This window comes from Emiliania huxleyi (genome assembly GCF_000372725.1).
Source record: "Emiliania huxleyi CCMP1516 unplaced genomic scaffold EMIHUscaffold_102, whole genome shotgun sequence".
NCBI classification, from domain to species: domain Eukaryota; phylum Haptophyta; order Isochrysidales; family Noelaerhabdaceae; genus Emiliania; species Emiliania huxleyi.
In genome coordinates, this window is record NW_005202303.1 from 288,338 (window position 1) to 298,124 (window position 9,787).

General features: G+C 70.7%; 1 protein-coding gene across 1 annotated transcript; it reads right to left on the bottom strand.

Annotated features, from left to right (window-relative positions):
• Positions 1–4,786: 4,786 nt before the first annotated feature.
• EMIHUDRAFT_360789 (hypothetical protein) lies at positions 4,787–9,199 on the bottom strand (the record flags this gene model as incomplete). The annotated part of the gene is made up of 6 exons (XM_005793261.1): positions 4,787–5,358; positions 8,044–8,115; positions 8,153–8,220; positions 8,254–8,975; positions 8,996–9,089; positions 9,120–9,199. A coding segment is annotated over one exon (422 nt), but the record flags the coding sequence as incomplete, so codon positions are not given.
• Between the last annotated feature and the right edge of the window lie 588 nt (positions 9,200–9,787).

Genomic DNA, 9,787 nt, shown 5'->3' on the forward strand with positions numbered 1-9,787 from the left:
CTTTTTGGAAAAAGGGGAGCCCCCCCCCCCCCCCTTCTTTTCGGGGGGCAATTTCCGGCCTGCCTTTTCCCCCCAGGGGCCGTGAGAGCCCTTTTCGTTTTTGCCCAGGGGGAAATTGGAATTATTCAGATTTTGCAGGGGGGAGCCCCCCCCCCCCCCCCCCCCTCCTCCCACGCTCCCATCCCCTGCCCCCTCTCCCGTCCCGCGCTCCGTCCGAGCCCTCCCTGTTGCACAGGAGGAAATCGAAAGTTAAACAGAGATGGAAGCAGGAAGCTTCCATCCCGGCCGTGGTTCGAATCCACACGAGCCGAGGGGTGAGGGGGAGGACGCGTGGTGGCGCCGGCCATGAAGTCTGAAGCTCACCCATTGAGGAAGTGAGAACTGCTCGGCCCACCCCTGATCCTGCTGAACAAGCTCCTCTTGTAGCTCGATCGGTCACACCGACACCGCCGCCGACGTCTCGATGTGGGATGATGGAGAGGGGGGACGACACTGCTTCTGCAGCGTGCACCTCGATCCTGTACCGTGTTTGTTATGACCCCCCCCAATGAACACACCAGTGAGGGAGGGCGAGAGCTTGTTACAGATTCGGCTGCCCAGTCAGATTTCTTTTGCGAGTCAGAATAGGGTAAATACGGGGTACGTACTTTTAGCTTACTGGGAGAAAAGGGAGAGAGGGGGGTGTTCTCTCGGCCCCTAAGGGCCCTACGCGCGGCGTGAGAGCTCGGTCGGAAGGGAGCTTCGCATCTACTTTACTGGGTGGGAGAAAAGGGACGTACTTTTAGCTTACTTGGAGAGAACACAACCCCCTCTCCCTCTTCTCCCAGTACTTTAAGATCACAACCCCCTCTCCCTCTTCTCCCAGTACTTTAAGAACACAACCCCCTCTCCCTCTTTCTTGCCTCTTCTCCCAGTACTTTATAAAGTACTGGGAGAAGAGGCAACTTTATAAAGTACTGGGAGAAGAGGGAGCGGGGGTTGTGTTCTCTAGGCCCCCTCAGGGCCCTGCCTACGAGCGGCGTGAGAGCTCGTAACTCGTATAAGTTAAAAAACGCGCGCCGACGACGTCCGTGGCCAGTCCACCTCTCGCCGAGAAGCCTCGGGGGGCGCTGCGGGGCGACCCGATCTACGGGTACCACCGACGCTCTTCTAGTATCCCTGGTGCTGGTGCCTGTGGGTTGGTCAAATTCAAGTATGCGACGCGGCTCCAAGCGGCTTGACCCCCATGCGGTTCTGGGCGTCTCACGCAGCGCCAGCAACGAAGAGGTGCGGGGCGCCTGGCGGAAGCTCGCATCCACCCTGCATCCGGACAAGCACCCAAATGCGAGCGATGCGGAGCGGGCTGAGTTTGAACGCAAATTCAAGGAACCATCCACCCATTCGGCCGTCGCCTCAGTCCTGCACCGATTATCGTTGACCCGCAATCACTAGGAGGTTGCCGCGGCGTACGCCATGCTCTCCGACAAGGAGCAGCGCAATGCGTACGACCGAGGCCAGTCGCAAGCTACAGGGGAAGACGCCGGTGGAGGCAATGGCCGAGATGATGGCCGAGGCGGTGGCCGAGGCGGCCCGGGCGGTGGTGGCCGAGGCGGTGGCCGAGGCGGCCCGAATCGTGCCCGCGAGCATCAGGCTCAGCCACCCATACCTCCGATGCCGCCGGTGCCCAGTCGCTTCATGTCGCCAGATGCCATCTTCGACTCTATCTTCAACAAGTCCTCCTTTAACGACCCGCTGCCCTCCTTTGGGGCAGAGGCTGCGGCCACGCTGGCCCGCGAAAAGGCGGCACAGGCCGCAAAGGTGGAGATGGACGCGCTCACAAAGCGATGTGCAGCGGCAGGCGCGCTGCTTCGGCAAGAGAATGCCGAGCTGCAGGCAAAGAACGAAATCCTGCACCGCGAGTGCCGCGAGTTGCGAGATGCTCTCGCGCGGGAGAAGCAGGCCGGGCTTGCGGCCCAGGGCGCTGCCGATGCCTTGCGAGCGGAGCTCAAGGGCGAACTTAGGGACGCCCTGGATCGCGAGCGGCAGGCGCAGCAACTGGCGGAGACTGCGAGCGCCGAGCTCGCGGCGGCAACAGGCAGCGGAGCCGGAGGCGCCGCAGAGGGCGGCCGCAGGAGGGTCCTTCTGCCGCGACCTCGGCCCCCCCAGAGGCGTTGAAGCGCGCGCGCGTATAGAGAGCCACAATGCAAAGAAACCTCATCAAAACATGTCGACAAAAGAGAGAGAAAACGGTTTCAAGAGAGAGAAGTGAGATGTGTTGTGAGAAAAGTTTCAGAAGAGAGAGAGATCGCGGAGATCGCGTGGAGATATCTCTGACTACAACAACAACAACATGTACATGTACATGTGCTTCAATCCTCGCTTCGCCCGCTCAGAGAGCCTGTCGAGCTTCGCCCGCTCAGGCTCAGCCGCCTGCCCTGCTCTCGCTTCTCCTGCATCTTGCGCGCCTGTCGCCGCTCCATCACGAGGGCTAGCTGCCGGTCGGCGCCCGTGGGCGCCTCCCGAGACGAGGCCGAAGTGCAGTCCACATCGACCGGCTCGGAACCTTCCCGAGAATTCCCGTTCGCGGAGGTCGCGCTCGCGGTTTGGGCGGGTGCCGAGACGCGGATCTGCTGAACGAGGCGGAGGACAGCGGGAGTCGTGTCGGGCGTGAGGAGGAGTCGCTCGTCGCCGTGCAGAAGGCACCTGGCGGGAGCGTGTGGGTGGGCTGATGGGTGCGTGGTGTGGTATAAGGGAGGGGAGGGGGGGGGGGCAAGCGAAAAATGGTGTGAGGGTGAGGGTGAGCGTGTGGGGCATCCGCTCGCGGCGAGCTCACTCGACGCGTGGCGAGACTCGCAGCTGGTGCGGCACGAGGCCGACACCTGTGCACTCGTGCCACGTTGCTGCGGCGAGGTCGCACAGCTCAGCGGCGGACTCGAGGCGCGACACGTCGAGGAGGGTCTTGAAGCGCGTGCCGGTGGGCGTGAGCAGGACAGTCGGCACGCCCGTGGCGGACTCGCCGTACGAGACGCGCCTCGCCTTCTCTCGCCTCGAAGCCGAGGAGGAGGGAGGGAGCGCAGCCGCAAGCGCCGGGCCGTCGTCGCCACCCCACGCCGCAAGTGGAGCCGCTGGGGCGGAGCGTCGCACGGCGAGGGAGAAGCTCGTCGCGGAGGGCCTCTGGCGGAGGGCCTCCCTCAGCCGGCGACCCGCCAGCGGCACGCCGTCCACCGTGAGCACGGTGTCGCCGATGCGGAGTAAGCCGTCCTCGGCCGCGGCTCCGCCGGCGGTGAGCTCGAGCACGACGTTCTGCGGCGAGACGACGAGGCCGAGCCCGCCCGCGCCTCGGCGGACGGAGACAGTAACGCCCTCAGCCTCCGCTCTCGCATCTCGCATCGCGGCGGCGGCGGCGGCGATAGCGGCGGCGGCGGCCTGGGTGGCGGCGGCGGCCTCCACCCTCGCCGCTTCCGCAGCCACCCTCGCCGCTTCCGCCCGCGCCGCCTCCGCAGCGGCCTCTGCAGACGCGGCGGTGGCGAGGGTGGCGGCGGTGAAGGAGGACGACGACGCGGAGGCGAGGGAGGCGAGGTCCTCTTCATCCGTCTTTGCCTGGCGGCGGAGCGTGTGGCCGCGGCCAGGGACGACCGCCTCGTCCTCGTCCAAGTCGCCGTCCACGCATCCCGCTCCTCCCGCCCCCTGCGCCTGCGGCTGGCTGCGCCCATCAGAGGCGGAGGAAGGGCCGCTGCGGCTCCGGGCTGGGACCTCCCTCGCGCGACGGAGCGCAGACGCGCTCCGCGTGTCTCCCGAAGCCGTCCGCTCTCGCAGGATCCGCTGCACCACATCTGAAGCACTCGACGCCGGCGGTGGAGGGCAGCAGCGAGGCGTCGCCGCCGGCGTGGACACCGCGGAACTCTCCTGCTGCCCCGAGAGAGAGGGGCTTGCCGCGCAGCCGCGGTCGTCAGGCCTGGAGGCCTCCCGTGACGGCGCAATCTCCCTGGCCGAGTCGACGGCGAGCATAACCCAGGCCCTCGTTGCCGGACCCTTTGCCACCGCCACCGCCACCGCCGAAGCCGAAACCGCCAGAGCCCGCCCCTCCGCCGCTGCCGCCGCCACCGTCCTCACCGCCGTCTCTTTCGCCCTTGCCGTCACCTGCTCCGCCCTCAAACTCACCCAGGACCTCGTCGCCGTCTGCCTGATGCTAGCCCGCAGGCTCTGGTCGGAGGAGGCGACTGGGTCGTCGTCGACCCTCTCGTCCTTGAAGGGGAAGTGGCGTCGCTCGGGCGCGATTGGCCAGCGAGGCATCCTCCTCGATGACAGCCAGCGCGGCCACTGCAAGGGCAACGACGGCCAGTGCGGCGGCTGCGAGGTTGATGCAGAGGCGTCGTCCGCCACGGCGCCGGCGCTTGGCTGAACACGGGCACGCGTGGCGCGCACGGCGACGTTGCCCGCCAGGACGAGTAGGAGGCCCACGAGTAGCACCAGCTCTGGTCCGAAGTAGCCTGTGTGCGGCTGCACCGGCGGAGACGTCATTCTCTACCGGCCAGGAGCCCGCGGCGGGCTGCGCCCTCGCACGGCGTTTTCATCGCGTCACGGTGGAGCCGGGCGGGATTTCTTTTCCAGCCTCTCTGGAGCAGCGCCGGCGCTCGCGACACACTCACTCGGGCCGCCGCCGCCGCTCATGCCGCTCCCGACGGGCATCGAGACCCCCGCCAAGGGCCCGTCCGTCTCTTACGCGCATACGCGCAGCAGAGGTCTCGCAGAGGCCAAGGGCAAGGCGGTGGCGTCCACGTCGGGTCGCTCGACCGGCGCTTCACATGACTGAGAAGGAGGCTAGAGTAAAAAGAACCCAAAGAGCCGGTCCGGGATTATGCCACATGCATGTGCAAGAGAGGGAGGGAGGTTGTGCGCCGTCGGCTTGGCGTGCCGTTGAGTGAGCGGTCAGTCGCTCAATCCATCCTCGCTTCGCCCGCTCAGAGAGCCTGTCGAGCTTCGCCCGCTCAGGCTCAGCCGCCTGCCCTCCGCCGCACCCTCGCCAACTGCTGCTCGATCGTCGCAACCAGCTTCTGCTGGTACGCGGCCGGCAGCCCGTGCTCGCTCGCAAACTTGGCCGCGATGGCCGCCGGGTTGTCCCCGGCGTGGACCGGCAGCCGCGCCGACTTGCCTCCCCCGACGCCAACCTCGAGGACCGCGAGCGCGCTCGAGTCCTTTTGCGCCGCCGCCGGCGCTGAGGGCGGCGCAGCCTCGCACCGCGCGCCCGAGGGGGCGGCGAGCTTCGCCGCCCGCTTCTTTGCTGCCGCCTCAGCCTCGAGCCTCAGGGAGGGGTTGGAGGCGGCCAGGGCGGCCGCGACTGCCGCCGCCTCCTCGGCCTCCCTCAGCTCCGGGTCCTTGGCGGCTAGCTGCCGGTCGGCGCCCGTGGGCGCCTCCCTAGATCGCATCGCGGCGGCGGCGGCGGCGATAGCGGCGGCGGCGGCCTGGGTGGCGGCGGCCTCCACCCTCGCCGCTTCTGCAGCCACCCTCGCCGCTTCTGCCCGTGCCGCCTCCTCCGCCGCCTCCACCTCCTCCTCCACCTCCTCCTCCGCAGCTTCCCACCTTCCCGCCTCCTCCGTCGCCTCCTTTTCTGCCTCCGCCGCCTCATCCGCCTCCTCTTCCGCCGCCTCCTCCGCCGCCACCCTCGCCGCTTCTGCCTCCGCCTCCTCCGCCTCCTCCTCTTCAGCCTCCTCCGCCGCCTCCTCCGCCGCCACCCTCGCCGCCTTTGCCTCCTCCGCCTCCTCCGCCGCCCCCGCCGCCTCCGCCGCCACCCTCGCCAACTGCTGCTCGATCGTCGCAACCAGCTTCTGCTGGTACGCGGCCGGCAGCCCGTGCTCGCTCGCAAACTTGGCCGCGATGGCCGCCGGGTTGTCCCCGGCGTGGACCGGCAGCCGCACCGACTTGCCTCCCCCGACGCCAACCTCGAGGACCGCGAGCGCGCTCGAGTCCTTTTGCGCCGCCGCCGGCGCTGAGGGCGGCGCAGCCTCGCACCGCGCGCCCGAGGGGGCGGCGAGCTTCGCCGCCCGCTTCTTTGCTGCCGCCTCAGCCTCGAGCCTCAGGGAGGGGTTGGAGGCGGCCAGGGCGGCCGCGACTGCCGCCGCCTCCTCGGCCTCCCTCAGCTCCGGGTCCTTGGCGGCTAGCTGCCGGTCGGCGCCCGTGGGCGCCTCCCTAGATCGCATCGCGGCGGCGGCGGCGGCGATAGCGGCGGCGGCGGCCTGGGTGGCGGCGGCCTCCACCCTCGCCGCTTCTGCAGCCACCCTCGCCGCTTCTGCCCGTGCCGCCTCCTCCGCCGCCTCCACCTCCTCCTCCTCCGCAGCTTCCCACCTTCCCTCCTCCTCCGTCGCCTCCTTTTCTGCCTCCGCCGCCTCATCCGCCTCCTCTTCCGCCGCCTCCTCCGCCGCCACCCTCGCCGCTTCTGCCTCCGCCTCCTCCGCCGCCTCCTCTTCAGCCTCCTCCGCCGCCACCCTCGCCGCTTTTGCCTCCTCCGCCGCCTCCTCTTCAGCCTCCTCCGCCGCCACCCTCGCCGCTTTTGCCTCCTCCGCCTCCTCCGCCTCCTCCGCCGCCTCCTCCGCCGCCACCCTCGCCGCTTTTGCCTCCTCCGCCTCCTCCGCCGCCTCCGCCGCCTCCTCTTCAGCCTCCTCCGCCGCCACCCTCGCCGCTTTTGCCTCCTCCGCCTCCTCCGCCTCCTCCGCCGCCTCCTCCGCCGCCACCCTCGCCGCTTTTGCCTCCTCCGCCTCCTCCGCCGCCTCCGCCGCCTCCGCCGCCACCCTCGCCGCTTTTGCCTCCTCCGCCTCCTCCGCCGCCTCCGCCTCCTCCGCCGCCACCCTCGCCGCTTTTGCCTCCTCTGCCTCCTCCGCCGCCTCCGCCTCCTCCGCCGCCACCCTCGCCGCTTTTGCCTCCTCCGCCTCCTCCGCCTCCTCCGCCTCCTCCTCCGCCGCCACCCTCGCCGCTTCTGCCTCCTCCGCCTCCTCCGCCGCCTCCGCCTCCTCCGCCGCCACCGTCGCCGCTTTTGCCTCCTCCGCCGCCTCCGCCGCCTCCTCCGCCGCCACCCTCGCCGCTTTTGCCTCCTCCGCCTCCTCCGCCGCCTCCGCCTCCTCCGCCGCCACCCTCGCCGCTTTTGCCTCCTCCGCCTCCTCCGCCTCCTCCGCCGCCTCCTCCGCCGCCACCATCGCCGCTTTTGCCTCCTCCGCCTCCTCCGCCGCCTCCGCCGCCCTCGCCGCTTTTGCCTCCTCCGCCGCCTCCGCCGCCTCCGCCGCCTCCTCCGCCGCCACCCTCGCCGCTTTTGCCTCCTCCGCCTCCTCCGCCTCCTCCGCCGCCGCCCTCGCCGCTTTTGCCTCCTCCGCCTCCTCCGCCGCCTCCGCCTCCTCCGCCGCCACCCTCGCCGCTTTTGCCTCCTCCGCCGCCACCCTCGCCGCTTTTGCCTCCTCCGCCGCCTCCGCCGCCTCCGCCGCCTCCTCCGCCGCCACCCTCGCCGCTTTTGCCTCCTCCGCCTCCTCCGCCTCCTCCGCCGCCGCCCTCGCCGCTTTTGCCTCCTCCGCCTCCTCCGCCGCCTCCGCCTCCTCCGCCGCCACCCTCGCCGCTTTTGCCTCCTCTGCCTCCTCCGCCGCCTCCGCCTCCTCCGCCGCCACCCTCGCCGCTTTTGCCTCCTCCGCCTCCTCCGCCGCCCCCGCCGCCTCCGCCGCCACCCTCGCCAACTGCTGCTCGATCGTCGCAACCAGCTTCTGCTGGTACGCGGCCGGCAGCCCGTGCTCGCTCGCAAACTTGGCCGCGATGGCCGCCGGGTTGTCCCCGGCGTGGACCGGCAGCCGCGCCGACTTGCCTCCCCCGACGCCAACCTCGAGGACCGCGAGCGCGCTCGAGTCCTTTTGCGCCGCCGCCGGCGCTGAGGGCGGCGCAGCCTCGCACCGCGCGCCCGAGGGGGCGGCGAGCTTCGCCGCCCGCTTCTTTGCTGCCGCCTCAGCCTCGAGCCTCAGGGAGGGGTTGGAGGCGGCCAGGGCGGCCGCGACTGCCGCCGCCTCCTCGGTCTCCCTCAGCTCCGGGTCCTTGGCCGCCTCGCCAACCTCGGAGCAGCTCGCGTCCTCCTCCTCCTCCTCCCTCTCCTCCGCCCACCTCTCCTCCCCCGCGGAGGAGCGATCCGGCGAGGCGGCCGAGGAGTGAGGGGAGGCCGCCGCCGAAGCAACGGCCGAGCCGGCGGCGGCCGAGCCGGTTCGCGTGAGGCCGAGGGCGGCCGCGTGCTGCTGTAAGCGACTACTACTGCTGAGGCCGAGAGCGGCGTGCTGCTTGTCGAGGAAATCGCCCGTCGCCTCGGCCTCAGGGTCGAAACTGAGATGCCGCAGCAGCGGCGCGACATGCGGCGGCTCGGGATCCGTCACGAGGGCTGGGGCGACGTTTGTTGCGGCTGCGAGGAGCGGGGCGGCCCCTCTCGACTCGTGAGACCCACTCTCCCTCCTCCCGGCGGCGACCTCCGCCTCTGCAGCCCTCGCCCTCTCCTCGCTCGCGCTTGCTGCGGCTTGGGCGCGCTCTAGCGCCGCCGCCGCCGCCGCCGCCGCCGCACGGGCCTCCTCCGCCGCGGCGCGCTCAGCCTGCAGCGCGGCGGCGGCGGCGGCTGCCTCGCTCCTTGCCGCCTGGGCGCCCGCTTGCTCATACGCCACAACGTCGCGAACGGCGACCAGAGCCTTCTTGGCCTGCATCGCCGCCGCCCTTGCGGCGTTGGCCTCCGCAGTGAGCGCCGCGATGCGAGCTCCCGCCGCCTCTGCACCTTTGCTGCGCCCCGCCGCCGCCCCGGCCTCCTCCTCCCGCGCCTGCTTCCCCTGTGCGACACCCCGGTCGAGCGCCCCTTGCAAGGAGCGCTCGCGCGCCGCGTCCTGCGCCGAGGCGCTAGACTCGTCGAGGGCAGATCGCGCCTCCGCCTCCTTCTCGGCCGTTGCAAGCGCCGCCACCATCGCCGTCTCCACCTGCGCCTCGCGCGCCCCGGTGGCCGCTCGCTTCGCGGCGGGATTCAGCTCCGCCTGCAGCGCCTCCTCGCGCGCCGCCGCCCGCTCCGCCGCCGCCGCCGCCTCGCCCCTCCCCCACTGCTCCAAGCCCGCGCCGAAGCGCGGGATTCGCGCCCACTCGCTCACCTGCCGCGCCTCCTCCAGCTCTCGCCGCGCCGCCTCCCTCTCCGCCGCCGCCGCCAGCGCCTCCCTCTCCTCGCCCTCGTCGGAAACCTCCTGCTCCCTGTGTCGCGCGTCTTCCGGCCAAGCCGCCTCCTCCGCCACCTCCTCCTCCTCCTCCGCCACCCCCACCGTTTCCACAGCCGCCGCCTCTACACGCTCTCGCAGGATCCGCTGCACCACGTCCGAAGCATTCGACGCCGTCTGTGGAGGGCAGCAGCGAGGCGTCGCCTCTCGCAGGATCCGCTGCACCACGTCTGAAGCACTCGACGCCGGGAGAGGAGCGCAGCAGCGAGGCGTCGCCGCCTCCCGCGAGGGCGCAATCTCTCTGGCCGAGTCCACGGCGAGCATCCACTTGGCTATCTCCTCGTAGGTGAGCTGCGGCGCCGAATCGCGCGAGGGCTCGCCAAAGGAGAGCCGGCGAGGGCTCTGCCTGATGCTAGCCTGCAGGCTCTGGTCGGAGGAGGCGACTGGGTCGTCGTCGGCAATTTCGTCCTTGAAGGGGAAGTGGCGTCGCTCGGGCGCGATTGGCCAGCGCGGCATCCTCCTCGATGACAGCCAGCGCGGCCACTGCAAGGGCAACGACGGCCAGTGCGGCGGCTGCGAGGTTGATGCAGAGGCGTCGTCCGCCACGGCGC